Below are 24,347 nucleotides of genomic sequence, written 5' to 3' on the forward strand. Positions count from 1 at the left end.
CGGGTTTTTTGAGACCTATGGTTCAGTGTAAGAGTCCCTGCAGTACCCTGACGACTTTCCAGAAAAATGGTTCAAGTACCTGCTTCCCTTTAGTGCACAGGCTAGTTTCGACTGATTGAAACTACGACATTCAATCTCCTCTCTTTTGTGCTGCAGTTCTACTTGATCCAAACTTGCCAATGACCTTTCAGCAAGAACTAACTCAGCACTGCACAATCTCTTCAAAGCAGAGCACAGGGGGAACCATATTCCAAATCTGACGCGTAAAACTGGAGAATGGTAAAAAAATATGGTATCTTTTGCAACCAGGTGAAATAACATCATACGACAGGAACAGTTTCAAGGATGAGGAAAAGTTTAGATTCAGTTCAAATGTGTGCTTGAGTCCATCAGTTCATAGGCCAAGGATCACCTGACCTGGAATACCTCTTAAACCATCTAATGGAATTGATAGCAATATTTAAAAATGTATATGGAAGATACCCAGGTAGATTTAAAATCAATTCATTTAGTTGGATACTCTGCTTGTCTACTATCTCTGCTTTTCTCTTTCTAATGTTCCTGTTTTTCTCTTTCTAATGTTCCTATATCTTGACCTGAAAAATTCAGTGCTACCACAGTCTTGTTAAGATATTGCATGTTAAAGTACTGACATGTCTTCACTGAGATGAGAAAAAAGGTAACCATGGATCAGAAATTATACCATCTGGATGGTGTCCATTGGGCCAGCCAGGGTGGATTCACACTAGCATTCTAGTGCTAAGTATGCAAAGGAGTGCTGGGTACTGACTGTTGGTGAAAAATGTACCAATTCAAGACTCACAGCATGTATTTCTCATAGGACATGCTCTAGGGCAATATTAATGCTCTTACTCTTCCCTAATTAAAAAGAAAAAGGAAGGAGACGAAAGACCAAATCCACTAAACAAATAAATTTGCACACCCAATTTTTAGAGTGTTCAGATAGTGCTTGTAGCTCAGACCCATGATTTGTAAACAAACACTTTCTGTTCCTATATTGTAACAATTTTTTGGAATGAGCAGAGGACTTAAGAACAGCAGAAATTACTAACATCACTGCATATTTCCAGAGCAGTTGAACTGCAGGCTCATTTAAAAATTTAACATCTTATTTTCAAAATAAAATGTTTTTCTTCACTGGACAATGTCACTTATAGAGTAGAAATGAATGCAAATGTATAGAAGTACTGAAATTGGTTTGAGAACTCATGAATAAATTTTGAAAATAGAAATATTAAGCTTAACTCTTAATGACATGCATCAAGACATGAAAGTTTGCTTTTTAAATAAAATTTACTTTGGTTCCTGTTCAAGATAAGGTAGGAAGTAAGCTGAGGTAGATATAGATGCTTGAAATGGAGAGATTTTAAAAATACATAAATTGGTGTGTAGATAGACATCAATATCATATACAGGGACATGAAATATCACTTAAAAACAATCCTTTGTTTCTTTTGTTTCTGCACGCAAACAGGTATGGAATAATAAGACTGAACCAAAGAGGAAAGTATACTTTGTGCAGTGGTCAAATGTAGACAGGAGAACTGAACTGTTGCTGCTAAACAAGATTTTTCTAGTGCCATGCTGGTATTTTTGAACTTCATTGACTAACATCGGACTGAAGCAATATCTTAGTAATGCAAAGTAAAAAAACCCAAATTTAAATACCAGTGAAAGGAATTCACAATATACTCTAGAATGCAAATTGAAAATACAACTACTCATGCTTGCTTAAATCAGTTTATCAGTCTAGGATTCTATTGATCCTACTGAAGACAATGTAAAACACATAATATGCTATTACTTTGAATGCACTATGCTTTTTAATTTACAATGTCCTAAAATATAAATAATGAACACCAGTGTTCCCCTGAAATCTGAACTATTATACACAAGTTCAGAGGTATATCATCTGGGATTGGCACATACAGTAAGATAAAGTGAAAATATGACAGAATACAGTTTCCTTAAGTTATACTTACAGCTCTTTGGGATTTTCTACTGGGATATTTAATATTTTATACAAAAACAAATGTAATTTTCAAATATTTGAACTTAAAAAATATTACAGATAAATATTAATGGCTTAAATGAAAGTTTTGTAGGGAAATTAATTTCTCTAATCTGAAGAGGATATATAGTTTAGGAATTGGTTGAGTAAATAAGGTAGTATCCTTGAATTTCTAAGCCCCCTTCTTTCAAGAGTGCACATAATTACTAAGGCAGTTTTCTCTCCACCTCCCCATACTTAGTGCATACCACTTCTGGGTTCAGAATAAAGAAAATAGGTAAGCAAACAATTCTTCTTCCATATTAAAGCAAAACTTTCTCAGTTATAAAGATATTGGAACAAAAAAATATTCATGGTTTTATTTTTTATATATTTTCTTCAATTTATTAATAATCTTTTATATTTGTTTATTTATGGCTTTGAGCAAAGACAAAAGAAAAAATCTAACTCATCCCTGATCATACAGTTATTGTAAGAACCAGACCTATAGTCTTCCCAGCAGCAGTAAGATCCAACCTTTTTTCATTAATACATTGCAACTTGTACAGATGTGAGATTTCATACTTATGGGCTTACTTATGTACAGAGAAAATAGGTCACTTCTGAAACTAGCAATGGACCTTTATATTACAGGAATGTGAGTCATTTGTTTCTTAATCTAAGTATATATACATTCATACATACATATATATATACGTATATAATTTTATACCCTGTACCATTTTTTTTAATTAACATACAAATCCTAGATATTGTCCACTCTATTACAAAGTCATTAAAAATTATTTATGGTTTCACTGAAAGACCATGTGAATTAATATTTCTTCATAGTGCTTAAAATAAAATAAAAATATATATAAAAATATTTTGCTACTAACCCCATTTCTCCTATTAAATGTAAACCTTAAACAGTTTTCAAGATCAGTACATGATCTTAGTTAACTGACAGAATTTGTTAGCATTAAAATAATATAAGGGGTATTTTACTGATAAATAAATGGTCTTGCAGCGTATCCATAATGTTTGAGACACTTTTTAAACAATCATTTCCCCATTTCCACTCCAGGTCACTTAAATTAATGGCAGCAGCATGTTAGTGGGTTAATTACATCGATTTTTACTGGTGAGTGTGAGTCAGCAAAAAAAAAAAAAAAAGAAGATTTTTTAAAAATTTTATTTGATGTACCACTTTAGTAAAACGTATAACAGGCAGCATAGGCTCAAGCTCTGTTAGCTTTAGTATATTTTACTTGGCTCTCAAGTACATCTGGATTCACTGCATTAGTAGTTTGTGATGTTATTTAATTTTTCCATGCATCGTTAAATTCAGCATTAATGGAAAGAGAACTCCTTTGCATTCACTTCCTTAACATGAATCAGCTTGGTTTTAAGGAACAGAATATATGCTTATATCATATCCATAATGCTGATTTTTAATGAGTTGAATTATGACACATTTAGTCTCAATCTCTATTTAATGTGACAAATCAGGCACAAATGATTACGAATTTTTTTTTCTGGATAAGATAACGTGAAGGTTTGAGCAAACAAAACAAAATGTTCACAAAACAGTATGCTTTAACCCTGCTTTCTGTCACCATTTCCTTTCTGTTTTGAAGACATAAAAAATAATAAACCTCATACCTATGGGCTATGTTTGACACTACATGCCTTAGGATATACTAACCATTTAATTACAATATACACAGAGCAAATCGTGCATTTCCAGACAGACTTGATGCTATATTATATTTATTTTTGTAAATTAACACCACAGTCAACTACAAAACTACAGTGAAGACACAGAAAGCACCTGAAAGTCTAAATCAAGCTGTGGTTTACAAATAATCTTTTAAATGAAAAACCTCACTTCTAGACTTAAACCAGAGATTCAAAGTCAGCATTATAGGAATTTTAAGGTAGACACAATTAATGAATGGTTATTATTTTCTAAGATACCATAAAGCCTTTTCCTACTGACCAAACCTATTTTATCGTCTTTTTTTTTTTTTTTCCAAAGCATGCATGGAATATTCTCAGATGCTATTGAGGGCAAGAAGAAGAAAAGTGATGGTACTGGTGAAGTACAAGCGGTTTGCAGGATCAAGCGTACAATTTTGCATAAAACATTGCATGTAAAAGTAACACCATAGGTTTTAAGCCATTGCATTACAATTTAACAGTTGTGTTGCACTTAGCTTTAACAAATTTTAAAACTGTAAATTTTGAAGTGAAAAGCGGAACCTAAATTCCTAAACAAAGACCTTGCAATGGTACACCACACAGCAGCTATTTTTGCTTGGTTCTAAAAAGTTATTTACAATGGCAATATTTAGTCTTTGTAAAAGTCTTTAGCAATATGAAGATCAAAGTCCACCCAATTTTCTTAAACAACAGAAGGGTTGACATGTCATGAGGTTACAACCTATCCAGAGGAGTGCTAGTGCCACCCTTTAGACTGCAGATGTTTGCAATATAATGCTTTTCCAATCTAAATCCAAATGGATGGTGCTAACATATGAAATGTAATGCAAAATAACAACTGAATTCTTCACAAGAAATTAACATCATATACGCAATAAATGAAATAACACAGGTTTCAGAATATCACTCGGTCAGTGCTACGTGTTACTTGTTAGTTAAATTGATATTTTTTTCTTTTTTTTTTTTTAATATACTTGTTTGAAGTTTGTTATTGTGTTGACAATAATGAAAATAGCAGATCCCCTAGACAGAGAACAGCTCTTAGGCTGATTTTGAAGTCAACACATTAAAAACATTACAGCTAAATTTAATTTTCTTTAATGGTTGAGAGAAAGGAAGACATGAATTCAAACAAGTTTTTTTAATTCTTTTAATATATATATGTATACATATATATGTATATACATATACATATATAATTTTTACATTCGTTACATAGGGCAAAGCTGTCTAAAGTATTTTTCTCATAGTAGACTGCTGGGGAACATTAGGAAACAGGCTACAACAGTTCGGGGGATGGTGCTCGGTTTGTTGAAAGTCTGTTGCTCACAGTCATCAGGGATCATAAGTTTGAGGCGAAACGCGGTTTGTCTCCCTCGGGCTCTGTGCTTAAGACTGTGGAAGAATCCCTTTGCAGGGGAGCAGCGGGCGGCGCGGCCCCCCGGTTCGGGGGAATGGCTCCCGAGGACATCTGTCGGAAGAGCGAGACCCGCTGCGGGACGGAGGCGCGGCCGGCCGGGGGCACGCCGGGACCCGGGGCGGGCTGCGGGAGGGAGGCGAGGGACTCGCCCACGGTGGGGTGAGGCCTGGCGATCAGCGTGGAGATCTCGTGGGGCAGCGAGGGCTGCGAGGCCGAGAGCGGCCGCACCTCCCGCGTCAGGTTGGTGTTGTGGAGGGCCTGGGTGCTCTTGTGCACCTCGTTCTTCTGCGCCGCGCCGGGGGGCTGCTGGGACGCTTGCGGCGGCTGCGGCGGCTGCTGCTGCTGCTGCTGCTGCATCAGGGAGAGCTGCGAGGCGGTGGGCGAGGCGTACTGGAAAGTTCGGCCGGCCAGCGGGCTCTGTACCGGCGGACTGCAGACGGCTGTGGTGTAGGAGCAGGGCGAGAGGATGACGGCAGCCTGCTGGGGCGTCTGCGTGCTGGGCGAGGGGGAGTGCAGGTTCCCGTGGGAGAGGCTGCTGGTGCTGTACACGGGCGGCGACTGCGTCCGGCCGCGCGAGGACGAGGCCGAGGTGCTGGAGTTGAGGGCCGGCATTTGCTGCAGGCTCACCGGGGCGATGGTCTGCACCATCTCCCTGTCGTGCTTCACGATCTGCTTCAGGATCTCGTTCTCCTGATTGTTGAAAACGCCGGTGTTGAGGTCTTTCTGGAACTTCTGCAGGAGGATTGAGTTCTTCTTCCCTTCACAGAGAGGCAGAAGAGTTAGTGATCCTGAGGCACAGGGGGCAGAGCCCCACTCTGGCTTTGTGTTTCAGCACCCAGCACTGGGTGCTGTGTATTGTAAAAGCCTCGACAGGCACCAGGTCGCTGAACTAAGGCCCCTGCTTCGCCCCAGCCCAGTGCAGGAGGGGACTGTGCCACCCAGGCACTGCCACAGTGGCCCACGCTGGTCCCAGCTCCCCATGGCTGCCTCCACCTGCAGCCCATACATCCCCTCCCCGCACCAGCACAGCGGGCTCGTGTAAGACCCCTGCGCTCAGATGCTCGGACTTTGCCTCTTCACTTGCAGTTTACTGATGTTACTACAATTACATGTAAGAATGGAAATTTACTGAACAACAGTAAGAGTTACCGTGCTCTGTATCTACATCATCTTTCTCTGTTCATTGCAAAACCAGATTTCCACTGAGCTGTTACATAACATAAATACACCTGCCATCTAGCACATTCCTGGGAAGTAATAACTAGACATTAGTAACCAGTGGCCACCAATTGACAAGAAATCATCCTTTTAAATGTGAACTCATATGAACTTACGATTAATGTGACAACCTGCTTGCACAATGAAGACTGCTGTACACTGCATCCTAATGTCTGCTTGATGGGTTCTAGTGTTTGCAAGATGTAGACGCTATTCTGTCTGAGTCATCAGATGCACAGGAACACAGTGGCACTCAATTGCTCCATTTTTTTTTTTTTTATAAACCACTTCAGATGGGATTGCTATTCCCAAGTGGACTGGACTTTACTGCTAATATTATTCAAGCACCTATTACTTAGAGTTGGACTACATTTTCAGAGAGTCTCGAGAGACAAATTTTAAGAGTTTAATGCATGGAGTGCTCACAATCTGCAGAATACTAAAACACCTCTATTAAAATTAGAAACCTGTATACCTGTATTGCAATTCTTTTTGGTATATTAAAGAAAAGATACTTTTTTCCAAATCACATCTTCAGCTTAGAACAGGCAGCATGACACTTCCTTACAATTCTTTTTGGTTTAATTTCGAAGAAACTACAAGTATTGAGAAAGAGGGATGTGGAGAAATCCTTACACTGGAATTTTATTGTGAAGTTGTGAGTTTTTTCACAGCTGCCTTTTAAAACCAGTGTCGATAATCAGAGTGCAATTCTCCTGACCAAAGACCATCTATTTTGCCTACTGTGTCCTATTAGAGAGGTCCAGAATATTGGGATGCACGATGGCAACTTCACACCCCCTGTTTTGATAATCTGCCATACCTTTCTGCCTTTCACTTGGATGTTGTTGGCCTGCTTTTCTGATTGCAAGCAGATCTGAGCAATGCCAATGTGCAGCCATCAAGGCTAGCAGTGCCCATGTTGTGAGGAAAATGAGAGCCCTACTGCAAAGGATTAATTCACTTCAACAAACAAGGAGTTTGTGAGTGCTGAGAGGCTTCAGCTCTTCCCAGCATTATAGATGTCATCTCTAAGCAATTTATTTAGGAAAATGTCATCTACAGCTCATGAAACAGCATAAATCCTATCAAGTGCTGAAGGCAACAAGAGAAATCTACAGGACTAATAAATAATACTAATGATAATTAAAGTATGAAAAATATGCTTAGAAGAGTATGAAAACTATCTAAAACTTTGTGCGTTTTATTATTTAAAAGTGAGATTGCAAAATTTCATGTTGGCACACGTGTTATGTATAGATCAACAAAACATTTACTGCCGTATAACAAACAAAACTTATGACAGGAGTTTTCATTTTTAAGAGTGGGATTTTATCATGCGACTCAAGGAAAAGAAAATGCAGAAAGGTTTTAAGAATTAAGCATATGGAAAAAAATAAATACCTATCCTGTCTAGCCTATCAATTGCCACCGTTTCGAAGGCCCTTCTCATCATGGGGTACTCTTCCAGGACCTCGTTGAAATTGTCCACTGAGAGGGAATACAGGCGACAGTATGTGTCTGCTCTTACACTGGCAGTTCGACGGCCTTTGGTCAAAAGGCAGATCTCTGTGGAGAGAAAAATTCAACACACACAGGAAACAAAGAAGTTAGTGAACCATGTGAAACTTAAAAGCTAGACATTGACTCAGTGCTAACAAGTAATAATTCAGTACTCAGTAATAATTTTTCTATTGCTGTTTACACAAGCTTGCAGGGGCAATTTTGGAGGTGTTTGTTTCTGGTTTTGGTACTCTGAAAAAAACCCTCAGGTTCATTAAGAGACCTGCCTGTAGGTTTTCTTGGTCTGAACTCTGATTTTATCAAGCCTTTTAAAAATAATGCTTCAAGTTATAAGAAATGATCCATCAGCTGTCAAACAGAGCTTTCTGACTTTGATTAACCCAAGTGCTGAATTAACCCAAGTGATTATTTTGATTTTCTTTTATATATACAACTGCCATAGAGAACCAATGCCTTTAATAATTCACTAGATTTACTAAGCCAATTCAGTACATGATGTAATGATATTTGAATAAGAGAGCTGTTATAAGAAAAAATACTTCAAGCATGAAAATGCCTTCTGTTTCCTTGGGGTTTATGTGCTAGGTATTTTAGGAGAGCAAACTTAGGACTTTAGACTTTTTTTTCTCATTAGGCTAAAAAATGGAATCCATTTGATTAGTCTAGTAGCTTTTCTCTGCAAGTGCCTACAACAGAAATTTGTTATTCTGGAACAGTGGAAACCAAAGCTATATGCAGAGTCCCAGGAAACAGCCCCAAACTTGTGATTGCTGATTCTAAAACCCACAGTAACAGGGTTACTGCATAAAGACCAAAGTAAATGTCTGAGGCATGTAACAGCAAAACATGGAGTAGAATATTTATATACTTAGATTAAATTACATTAAGTACATTTTCAAGCTGGGGAATAAGAATGCATTTAGAAATATCAACAATTCTTGAGCTCAGGCAGGATGAGAGATAGTTTCCCTAACCAGTTCCAGCAGTCAAGAGTTATGAGTTCATACTTGTTCATATTTAAATACAAAATAGGAAACTGTCTCCTGTGTTGCTTTTGTGTCCATTACATGCTCAAGATCAATCAAACTATCATTCTCAAGTGTGGAAAAACAAATGTTCTTTCCTAACAAAAATAGACTTTAGACTTCCTCAGACTTCAGTTATACAAAGTGCCAACAAAGTTCTTTTATTTTTTTGTTGTATGTCTTTAAGAAATAAATTTTTTGTTAATCTAGAATGTAAAGAACCTTGATTTTTTTTTTCGTCTCATACTTCTTGAGGAATATCCACATACTACCTTACCCTGAAGGCTTAGGGGATAAAATGCTTAAATTGCATTGGATAAATTAAAGGAAATTAACATGGGACCAGTACTAGCACAGAATGTACTTAAACCCCAACAGCGCTGCAAGAATTTATAGAGACTACTGGGTGTTGCAAGGGTTCTTGACCTAAAGTTCCTCACAAAACTTGATGCCCATGCAATAAGAACCTTAGACTGAACCTTCTGCATTTTAGTTACAAGAGTGAGAAGGACATTTTGCCCAAAGGGAGCAGTTAAATGCAGTGAATGCCTGCTCCATTTCCTAAGATATTCTTCAGATCTCGCAAAGAATAAAGTTTTACAATACATGGTTGAATTTATAGATAACTGTCTGAAAAATCTGTGTGACTAATGATCACCTTTTGATTTTCAGCTTTCTTCAATTAAAGTTGCTGCAAACAGTACTAGAGACATAAAGAGATATCTTCTACTGTTCTCAACAAATACAAGTACTTAGGATGAAAAAGCATCAAACGCCCCAAACAAAAAAAATGCTGTCTTTGGATCCAAATAATTCTGAAGCGTGCAGGAAAAAAAATGGAGAAAGTACAGTTTTCATCATTAGTAATCTTGACCACTGTATTTTAGATAATTTAAACAAAAAGAATGGGAAGAAGCCATAAGAGACAATGTTAGATTTCATCACAGGAGACTGGGACCATGGAATGAATGGATATTGGTGCAACAAATACAATTGGTTTTTCCCCCTTTTTTCATCTTTTATTATTCTTGTCAAGTAAGGGGAATGAAAAAAAAAATCACTGAAAACTATAATGTGATATATAATCTGTTAACTCTCAACTTCTGGTTGAAGAATATCTGTTTGGAAGGCTCTTGGTAACCATTATGGAGTATACTAGTTAGATAAGACAATAAAGAATGGGTCAGAAAAGATGTGACAAATGTCCCAAGTGCCTAGAAACTGAGCAGGGACTGCTGCTGTGGAGCCTGCCTGCTCAGGAAGCTAGGAAAACTTTGTGTTCTAAATCCAGTTGAATGGTGTCATTCAAAAGATGAACTACAGCTTCTCACAGAAAAAATATCATGTGATGAATACTTCTGTACTGCATTTCCACCAATGTTTCTTGACTGATAAGAATTGTATTATAGTCACTGATACATCCTCCATATTGCTTTGTTACATGCACTAATAGCATCATTTGTACTCTGGCCACAAGACTAATGTTAATTGTTTGTTAATTGTATGTGTTCATCTATTAGTTATTTGTTTGGAACAGACTCTCAAGCCTAATAAGACATAATATATAAAATCTCTTTTACCTGGATCAGAGACGAAGAACACAGAATACTGAAATATGTTCCTATCAAACACTTGTGTTCATTTAAATAAATCAAAGTTTGTTTTTCATGAAAAGAACAAAGTAATGAAAATATCCATGATATATTTAAAATTAGTCTTAGTAGCATCAAGTGCACATGGTGCCCTCAATAATTATGCTTTCCTTGACATTCAATTGATTTAAATAGACTAGGAAATGCAAACAATAATAACACAAGAGTGTGTAGTGAAATACAAAGCGCACAGACTATTTTCAAACAGCTTGGACAAACAAGGTTCTCTATTAGAATAAAAATAAGTGTCAGTAGCATATTACTAATATTTCTGTCTGCATTTGGCATGGTGCCTTACCTTCATGCTGACGCTTTCAGAGTGTCAAATACTTCTATCTTTCCTTTCCAAACTAAAGAATGTCTTTAATTCCAATTAATAATTATGTATTAGTCTGCAATGAACCTGTAATTCAATTCTTAATGCAAGTTTTACTTTATTATTTAATCTCTTGGATAACTGTTCCCTAGAACATTTTGAAACAAATTTCTGTCACTGCCCTAATGAAAAGTGACTATTTGAAAGCACTAAATGATGCTAAAAAAATAGATTTATTCTTACAGTCCGTATGTAATACAAATGTAATTATTTCATCTGTGAAAATCATAATTTGTGTTCTGCTAGGGTCAGCTCTTTCCTGCAGAACAATACAGCTCAAAAGAATATGAAAAAGGCTCAAATACAATGTCAAGGCATTGACTAAAAAGCACAATGATAAAAGTTTAAAGCTAAGCTTGTTCTGAAAGTTATAAATAAAATAATCTGATCACCAGTATCTTAGATGCACACATACATGGGATGTGGTTTAGTGGTGGAATTTTTAGTGCTTGGGTTAATGGTTGGACTCAGTGAACTCAAATGTTGTTTCAATCTAGAGTGATTCTACAATGCCATGGCAGTATTTCAGCAAGAGCTTCAGGTTGAATTTTTGGAACACCATGAATTTCTTGGTGTTCCAAGAAGAAGCTTGCCTATATCCATATAAAACAGGGAATGCATAAGTTGTATTTTATTATTGCCTTAATGTGACAGAACTCTCTGGATAGGAAATTCTACATACCTTAAAAACAGCAATACGGAAGACTGACTTCAGGAAAGTCTAAATGAGTTAAGGTGAATGACACAACCCACGGGATGAATTTTAAAGAATTAGGCTTAATAAGGCCCCAGTTTTGGTTCCAACTGAGACCAGGTTCATCCTTCTTGTGGACTGTATTGATATGCCACTGTAGGTGATAATTACCCCCCTCCCCTCCCCCCCTCCCCCCCATTGCTATGTGATTCCTGAACACTTTTTTCTTCAAGAAAATAACTGCAGGGAATGTGGAAGAAGTTAATCACCAGCACCCTGTATGATGTTGCATTGCTTCCTTAGTCTTTACTGGATGGAAATATATTTACTGCCACCCTAGCAATAGTTTCCTGTGTCCACTTTACACTGACCTAGGAAAAATCCTTTTTTACTCTGAGAAGCAGTACAGTTTATCTGAAGGTGTATAGTTTTCCAGTCACCATCAGTTCATTTCACATTTAATTATACTCCAGATGTAATTACTCAACTTCATATGTCACACTAACACTTGACTAGAGATTAAAATCTTCAGAAATTCAAATGTCAGTATAAAGTTGCCTTGCAGACAAAATGTGTCCACCAACAGATAAACTATTTGATAAAGGAAAGAGGTATGAGTGCAGTACTTAGCATGCTCATTGAAGGACACCAAACCAGTCCTGTCTCCATATTTCTTAGCTTAGGATGGTAAAGAGTTAGTGTAGAAAATTAATACAATGAATTACTGTATGCACACCTTTGTCTTGCAAGGACACAAACACCAGAACTAAAGCACAAGTTCACTTTATTAGGTGCAGAAATAATTTTTTGTAGTAATGAATAAATGATGTCAATAGTATTTTAGATGTATAGCGCTCTCCCTATTAAAGGCAAGTAAAAATAATTAGCAATAATTTCTATGCATTTCTGTCCCCTTCCAAAGCTATAACAGGTTTCCCATCATCTATCAGATTTAATATTACAGGATCTAATGAGGTGTCCTTCCAGCTGAGGACAGCTGACTGCTGCTTCGGTTCCTCAGCAGGAAACTTGTTTCATCTTGTAGTAGGCATAAACATTGCTGTGCAAACGGGCAAGAAGCTATTCAGACCATCTGGTTGCTTTGAGCAGCAGAAGAAAGATGGAAAATTAAAGCAATTCAAAGGATTGGGTCAGTCAGTCTAGTAGACTTGGAAATGTTTTCTGAGAACAGGACAGTGGATTAGAATATTTTTTATTTTATAGAAAGCAATGATTTACTGAACTATCATAGACAAAACTTAAATGTACAAATGCTCTTTCCATCCACCCATCTTGTAAGTCTTCAGAGTAGGCTTCCCAGAACTACCAGGTTTAGGCTATTCTTATTATCTAACATAAGTCGCCATAACAGCAACTACTTGGCATGTAATAAAGATCAATAGTTCTTTGCTTCCTTCAAGCTACTGAAGTTGTCCACTGAGCAGAGATGAGTTAATGGGCACTTTCTCTGAGTGCCAGTCACAGGAAGGGGACCTTCAGCACAAGGCACTCTGTTCTCAGCTTTACAACATGTAATGTGAGTAATGTTTTTTTTCTTTAGGAAAGGACTATATAAAATTCAAGCAATTAAAAAAAAATCAGTAAATGGGGAGAAGCTGTTTCAAATGATAACACATTACTTTAACATACATTTCTGCATTTCTGTTTCCTTTTTCTTTATTAAATTCTGGAAAACAGTAAATGCATTTATCTATATTTTTCCTAACTTTTTAATGCATTCTTCTTATCTTTTAATATTTTATTACTAGTACACAGAATAGTAAACTTGGGGATATGCTGCTTTTTGTTATAGTTACTAAAATAACTACCACCACGTCTTATGATTAGTCAGAATGTAGTTTATGCCAACTAAATGAGTTTCAGTGATCTGTGTTCTAAAAACTTCAGTTCTACATTTAAGGAACCCTACACTATAGTCACTGCTCAACAGGAACATTTCTGCAGCAAAGGAGAGATCTTAAGGAGGCAGGAAAATAGAGATAATTCCTGCCTTTTACAGCCAGATTTGTGGTCTGGACTGTCCAAAAGAAAGCTATGCAAAAATTGCACCTTTTGCCATGTTATTTACACTAAATATGAAATTAAGACAGTTTGAGTTAGGAGATATTGCCTGCATGACCTTTTCATTTAAAAAGTGACAGCAGTAATTGTAAAGTTGCTTTCAGATATCTGGGTTCATCAGTCGGAGAGAATGTTCATATAGGAGGCCTGGATACATGACCGAGTGGTTACTATTTGAAGAGGGACTGAAAATGGCCAATCAGAATTAAAACCAACTTCTGTAATATCTCAGTTTCAGTCTCCAGTTATTTTTTTAACTATTTACCTAAGCTTAATTTAAATATATCTATTTGTAATTTTTGATAGCTGTTGCCCTTATTAGTCATCCTATTAAAAAAACCCCAAACCAAAAAAGCCAAAAAATCCCAAACAAACAAAAAAACCTCATAGGTTAGTTGTTTGTAGTAATTTGAAATTTCTGCCTCTGAAGAGCCTGAAGAGCCGTGAACTCTCAGTATGTTCATTGCTTAATTTATCATATTTTATTTAATTTAATATAAAAATAGCAAAGGAAATAACAAAAATTTCCTTAAGGAAAAATAATTAATCTGAAAAGAATTGCCTACCTTTCACTGGCTCCAAATTTGATAGAATTCATATAGAAGTGTTTATTTTAAAAAACATTTCATATTTATTTAGGGTTTGCCAACAAGCCCGAGAGTAGCTCCTTTCTTTGCTTAGCTCCTAGCATTTATGGCACTTACCTAGGAGAAGCCTGTTTCTTGAAGCAACTCTTGCTTTTAATCAGTCTGTTTCCTTCAATAAATCTTAATACAATATTTTATAGCAGTGCTGGAAAAAGCAGTGTGATAACTTGCAACTAATGTGGATGTTTTGAGACACTCAGAGCAGGTCCCTTAATATTTTCATGTAAAGTTCATTAAAAAAAACTTTGCAGAGCCCTTAAAATATTATCTACTATGACATAAATAAATGTTGATGTGGAAAAAGACATTTTGAGCATATATTACATTTCAAGGCACATTTGGATGCAATAAGTCATTGACTTTTCAGTCATTTTGTAATGGTTTTTGTATATTTTGACAAGACTGATATATAACTGTATGTTTTAAGTCCTATTTCATGTAAATTTAATATTAAACATATTTCAACGTAGTATGCTTAATATATATTGACGGTATAGTTAAATACTTTTCAGAATCAAGAAAGATGGACAAATATACATGGCCAGAATACATCTGCTTTTATAAAATGTGGCAAGTTATCTCACCAGAGACATTTTATTTTCCATTCTGACCTGTCTTTGCTTTTTGATTTGTGAAAGTACTGAAAATAGCTGTGGCCAAGTTTTCATGACTAGAGCAAACAAAAGCCAGTAAAAGAATCACAGAATCAATTAGGTTGAAAAAGACCTCTGGGATCATAGAGTCCAACCTTTGACTGAACACCACCAACCATGTCAACTAAACCCTGGCACTGAGTGCCATGTATAGTCTTATTATCATTTCTTACATCCTTCCTGTTTTCTAGTGGTAACTCAAATTCTGCTGAGAAAGCTCTATTTGATAGAACAGAAGCTTAGGATAATTTTATAAAAGAGAAATGCAAGTGCATATTTTATCTTCAGTGCTATTTATAACAGAGTATCCATATGTTTTTCTTCTACTTTAATGAAGTGTTCTTTCCACCAAGAGAGACTAAGATAGTCTATTTATTATCTTGTAAAACCTCAAAATTTGACTGATATTAATTTTATTTTTGTTAAAAATATAATAATTAAACAATGTGCCTATGTACAGATTTATTTTTCATAATGTCTGTGTCTAAGGCCAAAAATGATTTTGTGTGATTCAGTTACTCCTACTTTTGTTCAGATGGATGCTTATTCCCTACTGAAAAAGAAGGCACTTAGTTTCTTAGTTCTGTATTCTCTTGTCATCTGGAGTTTGGCAAACAACAGTTACAATATAAACTATTCAACATGAATTTAAGGGGACTATAAAAATATTGCATTTCTTTTCCCCCCATTAAATTATTAAAAAAAATTATCAGAGACTGTCAGTTCTGAATTAAATATTTAGTTAAAATTCTGCTTTGTGAAGGTACTTGCCATATCCTCTTATATGTGGTTTATCTGTGTTGGCCACTTCAGATTTTCAAGCTATGCTGTGAGGTGTTTTACTTGTGTCTAGTTATTTTATGTATAAAGTCTAACCTAAAAACTTATACTGTACATGAATTTGCAGAATTAGAATTATAATTTAGTTATGTTTTTTAGACTGCAAGACTTATTACTTTTGTTATCATTATGAATACTGTTAAATTTATATTTACATTTGCTATCTAATAAAACTCCTAAACCCAAACCTACTTCTACATTTTAGCACAACAGAGTAAGTTATTTTCATTCTATTTTACTAAAAAGTCTCTTGGAATTTTAAAAATATTATTGTGTTTGAATAGCAAGAAGTCCTTCTGACTGAGTAGTGTTTTCTGTATAAAACATGGTGTCAAAAGAACAACACAATGAGAACAAGAAATTAGGCAATATCATCAGGAATTGTATCTTCAAAATGGCAGACTAGTCTGTGCCAAAAGACATTTAATTTTTATGCCCTCTTGTAGATAATACTTTTAGAAAAATGTTCTATACTGTTCACCTGAAAAGTGTTTTACAAATGAGTTGGTATGGAGATCTGGAGATCCTGCTCCCTTAAAGCATTTAATTATATCCTTGTCATTAAGAATATGAATAATTACATCTCAGGGAGGCTACTTATAATTAATTATTTGGATTATAGCATGACTATTGAGAGAATTCATCCACTACTACCTCGAATAAGGAGTAGCCATATGCAGTATTTTTTCCAAATGTAAAATTATATATCGAATCAGATCATCCATATGTAAAGCACTTCAACAGAATTTTTCCCATTTATAATCAGTATTCTAATGCAAATCTTATAAAGTATTCTATCAAGAGGAAGCACTTAGAGTGTTCCCAGAAAAAAATAAGTGGCAAAATATAATCTAAAGTGACTCAACATTTCCCATGGTATTATTTTCCACTGCACTGGTCTAAAATACACTGACAGTTACTGTTCTGAAAGGGGGAAAAGCTCCATAAATAATAGGTAGGTCAAAGAAGTTCTGTCTAATTGGCCTTGTACAAGCTGAAGCAAATGCAAGACACAGTTTATTAGAATTTCAAGTGCAGAAGGGTAAATGTTAAAACTGCATTAAATAATTTAAGCAAAATAAAATATTTAAAATTGAAAATATTCCATGAACTACATGTTATAAAAAACAAAACAAAAAAAACAAAAGATGCTGTAATATGACTCTGGGACATTATCTGGGAAGATAGCAATGAGAATTTGGTTTCTATATAAATTTGCTAGATGAACAATGACATGAAGCACAGTTAGTGATATGTGCCTTTGAATAAATAAAAATAAAATAAAACATGTATTTGTGTCTTATTCCAATGCAAGAGATAGGCCAATACATTTTCATATTTACAAGCAGTGACTCTCATATATACATCATAAAAAGAGATTTTAAAAAAATCACATACATTTCTTCATGTTCAACATACCTGGAAGTTACTAGAAAACAAATGTTTTTAAGCAGTATGAGTTTTTAGTTAGTCTAAAAACTGATTTATCTACTGACTCCAAGTGGCATAATACCATTGGGATTTTCAATGGGATAAAAAACAATGGATAGAGGGATCTGCAATGGATACCTCACAAATTGGGCAGCATGAATTATTGCACACTTACCTACTGAAATTAGGAAATTCCCTCAACTACTAGTACAATGAAACCTCCATGTGGTCCGTAGACCTAATTAATAAAAATACCTATACTTCCTACTCACTCAGTTTGGATTTCCCTAGCAATATCAGCATTCCTTCAGGTCTCACACAATATCTATTATAAACAGGAAAAAAGGGATTAAATTTCCTGGAACATACATCTGAGCTACTGAATGAAGGAAAGCCTATGTAAACACAGGTGTGAAAACAGATGGAGAATGGAAAAGATAGCAAGGAGACAAGTCTTATCTTGTGTCCCTGGAGGTTGAGAGGAATTGTGCCAGTGACAACAGCAAGAGCAGGATGGAACCACAGTGAACGCTCAGTCCTCTGAGTTCACCAGCAAGAAAGTAAATGAAGTAACAGCAGAGTCCTGAATGTGTTCCCAGAAACCCTCCTTTGGGTAAGCTGTGCTGAGCCTTATTGGTTGGGTAGTGCTGGATTTATTCCTTTCTTTTTGCCTCTGTAGGCACGTCAGGCCCACTCCATCACACCAGTTCAGCATGAAGGCAGCTCAGCATGTACTTAGCTGAGTCAGGACTGCATGCCCACAGTGTTTCATCTGACTCCACAGGGCTGGCAGCTGGAGGGGAACAAGACCACCTGAAACCACGTCCACTCATCAAAATCCTCTGCACTAGTTTGGGACAGCTATAACTTTTATGTTTGCAGGGGTAAACAATCTCAGGGGAGTTTTGTTCTCCAAGCAGAAGACTGCCATCCGTAGCAGAGTATATGGGAACACCAGCAGACTAGGTCTGGGGTGAGGGCTATGCACAGAAATGTAGAGTCACAAGGCATCGGGGAGTAAAAGGGAAGGAGAAGTTGCAGGGCCTGATCTTACTGTGATAACTGAAGGAGCCCTAAGAGCCACACATAGAGCCAACTGAGTAAGAAGAAGGAAGTTGTTGGAAAGGATTTATTTTATTAAAGCAAACTTCTCTTTAATTTATTAAACTCCTGCATGTTTGCAGCATGCAAACCACAGCAAAAATCAGAATTGTCTCACATCAGTGGTATTACATCAGTTTCTATCAATATATATTTGTATAAGGTAAATTAGATAGTATTAGGCTTATTAGATACATTAATAATTCTGCTCTGTAAAGCCCCAGTAAATCATGAACTAATCTCTGTAAGCAAAAGACTCATATTCTTGTGCTTCATCTTGAAAGATGTCAAAATCTTTGCATTTTACCAATATCATCTAGTGAATGGCATCCTATCCCATGGCAGGGGGGTGGGAACGAGATGATCTTTAAGGTCCCTTCCAACCCAAACCATTCTATGATTTTATATTTCTATGACCACAGCTGAAAAGAGAGAATACAAGCTACTCATCAGATATCTGTGACTTGAAAAGGTTTGGATTGTGAAAAGCAGAAAATAAAAAAAAATTCTAACATTCTCATCTCTCTGGAGAACACACTCTTTCCCTGAAATGTGTATCGGAATCTGAGTAAAGTTTCCTGACCAAAGCAGACACAGGAAATATTGCACAGTGGAAGAGCAATCCTGCATTCAAAACCTAAGATCAATAGCCCCTTTTTTGCTTAATGGAGACATGAAAAATCTGAGGCTGTGGAGCTGTTTAAGAAGATACAACTTATAACAACCAATCTGTATGGCTCCCAGGTCTGACACAATAAATCAATATCAACACTTGTGCTCCCAGAAGCAAGTAAAGAGCACATAGGTAAGAGGGATGTGCCATGCCTGAACAGATCCTCTTCTCAATTTTTAAATGTCTTATGATTTGAAATTTCCTTGTCCCAGCTCAAAAATGCTAACTTTTGGATGTCAGGTATACTCCAGAGATGAGTTACCTGAGGGGGCCTTGGCTCTGGGGAGATTTGGGAGTCCCTGGAGAGTCAGGCTCCCCTCCAGAACACGTGGAGGGTTTCACCACCATCCTGCCTTGGATTTGGAAAACATTTGTCAAACTTTTTATATGTAAAATGTTTGGATATTAATAACATTGTATGAGTTAAAAAGCTAGGTAAAAAACAGTAAAAAAACAACTCTCAGGTAGTGGGAGAACTGGAGATTAGTGTGAAAGCCAACATTTAAGAATAACCAAAGCAGTGTCACCAGTATTTGAATGGAGACTTTGGGAGAGCAAAAGCCTGGAAAACCAAAAGTTGCAGTACAAAAGAGAGGAATATCTGGAGGTTTGAAGACTGAGATGCTGCTGAACATTTAAATTCTCTTGCCTGATCATTGTTTTTAGCTAAAAAACCAGGCTTCCCTACAAATCTAGTCTGATAGGAAACTAGATAAACCTGACAATTGGTTGGTAATTCTTCTTAAAAAGAACATGCCTGAATAACCACTGGTGGAATAGACTAATCAGACTACACCTCTGCTGTACGGTTTCTGTTGATTTTTGAAGGACACACAGTGATGACTTTAGAGAGAGCCCTCCACAGACCTGGGTTTGATCACCATCTGCCTCCTTCCTCATCTATGCTCGCTGATTTCTCCTTTTGAGAGTTAAGTACAAGACTTTAACCACAGAGATCTTGTGGTTTGTTCATTGGTATTCCTGTGGGAAGAGCATTCTGTCCCTTTACCTTCATGCATGTTCATAAATCTAATCTTCTTGAACTTTGTGTGCAGGAGCATTACTTAGCCCAGCATTGTGTAGGATGCTAATTCTCATCCTAAAAAGATTTTTTTCAGACTGCTGATTGAAGGACATTATCATCCTACCTATCTACTCCAAGTGCTAGTAAGAATTTCAAAGTAATTTCTGGTACTACCCTTTTTCCTAGGCCATATTCCCCCTACCCTCCCCCCAGCTCTCCCTTTGATGGAATACATAAAATTCCATCAATGGAAGGAATTTGTGAGAAATGCTGACCAGCCTACATTCCATCAGATCTGCAGTCAACACATCAAAAAGTAATATTCCCTCAATTATTAGATGATAAATATATTCAGAAAAAAAGTTTGATTTGAGGTTGACTATGTTCTTTCAAACTTTTCAGTAATGACCACAGAAAAAATGTTTTAAAGAGAGTGCTATAAACTATGTCTTGAACAGGCATGGACCAGTGGAAGGATTGTTTCATAAAGATTCTGGTCAATCCATTTTCATTTGTCTTTTACCAGCATTTGTTGAAAACTGTAACCTTTTACTGCCTTACCTTAGAATCCCTGTCCTCACATCATATGTTTAAATTAGTTTTTATAAAAAGGACAGGAATTAGACAGGGAAGGATACATGAAACTAATTTTCACTATATTGCACAGTTATATAGTCATTTCTACATCAGTGAAATTATGTAAGCCACAGTTACCACTAGAGAATTCCAGGATTTTAATACTTTATAGCTTTTGTTGGATTTATTTTTAATTGAGGCATATCTCATTTTTCTGAAATGTCTATGAATTTTTTTATATCTTCCTTCATTTTTTTCCCTGTCTTCGAAAATGGCTCCCAGCTCTCTGGGATTAGGAATGGGATTGCTTCCACTTTCAGCTTAGCATAGATGCATCTTTTCTCTTTACAAATACAAGAGAAACTTCTTCCACTGACAGAGTTTTCATATTAAGGTTAAACAAGGTTGCCCTCAATGGAAATTATCATAGAATGACAGAATCAGAGAATGGCTTGCGTTGAAAGGGACCTTTAAGATCATCTAGTTCTGCTCCTCTTGTCATAGTCAGGGACACCTTTCACTAGAGCCCCATCCAACCTGACCTTTAACACTTCCAGAGATGGGGCATCCACAACCTCTCTGGGCAACCTGTCCCAGTGCCTCACCACTCTCATACTGAAGTTCTCTCTAACATCTGGTCTAAACCTACTGTCTTTCAGTTTGAAGCCATTCCCCCTTGTTCTGTCACTATATGCCTCGGTAAAAAGTACCTCTCCATCTTTCTTGTAGGCTCCCTTCAGGTACTAGAAGACCTCAATTACATCACCCATAATCCTTTTCCAAGCTGAACAAACTCCAGCCTTTCTCATAGGAGAGGTTCTCCAGCCCTCTAATCATCTTGGTGGCCTCCTCTGGACTTGCTCCAAAAGGTCAGTGTCCTTCCTGTGCTGGAGACCCCAGAGCTGGATGCAGAGCTCCAGGTGGAGTATCACCAGAGCAGAGCAGAACAGAGGGGCAGAATCACCTCCTTGACTTGCTGGCCACACTGCTTTGGATGCAGCCTAGGATACAATTGGCTTTCTCAGCTGTAAGCACACATTGCCAGTTCATGTCCAGACTCTCATCCACCAGCAACCCCAAGTACTTCTCTCCAGGGCTGCTCTTGATCTGTTCATCCCCCAGCCTGTGTTAATACTGGAGTTTGCCCTGACCCAGGTGCAGCACGTTGCACTTGGTCTTGTTAAACCTCATGAGATTTCAGGTCCCTCTAGATGGCATCCTGTCCTTCAGGTGCGTCAAGGGCACCACTCAGCACTGTATCATCTGAAAATTTGCTGAGGGTGCACTCGATCCCTTCATCTATGTCATTAATGAAGATATGAAACAATACTAGTCCTAGTACGGACCCCTGAGGGACACTGCTTGTCACTGATGTCTCTCAGGATTCTGAGCCACTGGCCACTACCTTCTGGATGCGACTGTCCAACCAATTCCATATCCAAGTAATTATAACCTTCTCCTTCTAGCTGCCTCTGTAGGCACGTCTAGTAACATGAATGAAGGAGGTCAGTAGAGAATGAATGGATGGTCTGGACTATATTAACACATAGGCCAAAACCATAGGGAAGAGTGTGAGGAGCAATATAGATGTCAACAGAGAGAGGACTCTGTGGTAGGAGTCAGGTTGTGAGTGGTGCCAAGAACTAAGAGATGGAGGAGCTGACAGTGCAGAGGAACACCGTGGGCATGAGATTGATGGGAAGGGGAAGAAAACGCAAGGGACAAGCATGTGTCTGAACAACTTTCAGGAGCTGGAAAAGTGTGGGAAGGTGCTTAAACCTATCCCTTTTGAACAAGTAGGAAAACCTGACTGCACATGTGTTTGCAGCTTAATTGAGTTGCAAGCTTGAGGTGAACATTTGAATTCAACACTTCAATTCAGCCTTTCTGGAATGGAGAATAAGAATCAGTAGGCAAGTCAAAAATGTAAGCAATTGTATTTTGAGGATGTTGTGATGGCTAAGTTGTTCCATTTTTTTGTTATCTTGCCATGGGCCTGAGTATCTACCATTTACAATACTGAAAATGCAGTCTTTGTTAAGTACACAGCAGTGGACAATGAGAGCTCCCCCCTTTTTTCTTCTCTGTCTCAGTCCATATTTTGTGTTTCTCTTTAATATCTTGATAGTTCAGAATCATTAATGGTATAATCCCAGTAGTAAGTAGTAGGGAGGAAACTGGCAGGTTTCAATCCAACTGAACTGTCTCCTCTCAGTACCAGGTGATTGGATTAGAAATTACTCTTCTTGTAACAAAAGAAATTACTGAACAGATTGTGTATTAATTCTTCACTAGACACTTCTCCAGGCTACAGCAGTAGCTATTACCTTCCATTTGCACCAGCAGCCGTTGGGCTTTGGATGCATTTGCACCCATTTTTGCAACACCTGTCTCATGACAGCTGCAATTTAGATGAGCAAAAGTGCTTTGGTATGCAGCGTAGTAAGTTCTTGTGGTGTTTGAATATCGCAAGTAGCTTATTTTTTTGCCTGCATTCCTGTAAGAAGGGTAGTGGATGAACAGGATGAGCTAAATAGTTGTTTGCACTGCAACAACAGGCTGACAGTTATGTAAAATACTTTCATGTGCAATCTCCTCTGATCCTCTCTGGTTCAGAGGAGTATTATGGCCAAATTCAGCACGCAGGCTCTTGCAAACTCATTTTCATAAACTAGGGCACTGTTAAGCACAGAGGAGACCAAGACCAAGGTTGCTCTGTTTCTTCATCCCCAGCATTTACCTTTTCTTTCTGCTTTATCTCCTGTCTTCAGAATCTACACTTTAATCCTGTGGGATAACCACAAGACCTCTTTTACCGAAGTGCTTCTACAAATACTGGTGATACAAATCACCTTGCAGAGGCTACTGCGGAGTGACAAGGTCTGCTGGCCAGATCAGTAGGAGTTGCTTTAGGGTATTATTCTAAAATGGGATTAGTTAAATAACTCTATAACACAATTCAAACGCTGAGCCCAATTCACTTTTCTAAGCTTCCCCCTTCTGTATACCAGCTAAATGGCACTGATTAGGCTTTCAATTGAACATTTTCTGAAAGGCTTTCAGCTCATTTCTGAGATGATTCATGGAATTCAACAGAAAATTGATAAAATGACCAACTTCATGGGGAGCAGTGGTAACACAAATGTTCAATCAGCTTCTGAAAACAAGTTTTGCTGCTGCTTATGGAAGCAGATGCCTATACTATCACACAAAGACAATCTGCAGTCACAAGGAACAACTTTTTTTATATCGGTCAATTATTAGGTATAAAAAAAGAAATTGCATTAATCCAAACATAAATATTCAAATCCCTTCATCCAAAAAAAAAAAGCTATTTTCATTAGGATTACCAGATTAATTTAATTAGGATTAAAACCCATGCCTTGTTTTTATTAATATACATCTGTTAGAGACCTACCTAGTCAGATAAGGAATCCAATTTCTCATAATATATACCGGAAGAATAAATGTTGCTTTGTGCTAAAATTCAGTGAAAAAGCACTAAAAACAACTTGAAATATTTGTGAATTACAAAAATATCCCATGTAAAATTGCTCTTTTATTCATTGCCTAATTTTGCAAATCTTAACATGATTTTTACCTTTAAATTTATGATTTAAAAAAAGCGCTCTTTTTCAAAGATTAATCCTGTCAATTTTACCTTTAAAAAGCTAT

The 24,347-nt window shown here is 37.0% G+C and overlaps 1 protein-coding gene across 1 annotated transcript in view; it reads right to left on the reverse strand.

The window, feature by feature from the left end:
* Positions 1-4,719: 4,719 nt before the first annotated feature.
* The window catches only part of HCN1 (hyperpolarization activated cyclic nucleotide gated potassium channel 1), a 199,997-nt gene continuing 180,369 nt past the window's right edge, over positions 4,720-24,347 (reverse strand). Inside the window, exons 7-8 of the mRNA XM_064642837.1 lie at positions 7,779-7,943; positions 4,720-5,914 (exon numbers count right to left, since the gene is read on the reverse strand). Coding sequence (XP_064498907.1) covers positions 5,079-5,914; positions 7,779-7,943 — 1,001 coding nt within the window. The 3' untranslated portion in view covers positions 4,720-5,078. The remainder of the gene's footprint in view (positions 5,915-7,778; positions 7,944-24,347) is intronic.

This window comes from Pseudopipra pipra, chromosome Z (genome assembly GCF_036250125.1).
Source record: "Pseudopipra pipra isolate bDixPip1 chromosome Z, bDixPip1.hap1, whole genome shotgun sequence".
Taxonomy (NCBI): Eukaryota; Metazoa; Chordata; class Aves; order Passeriformes; family Pipridae; genus Pseudopipra; species Pseudopipra pipra.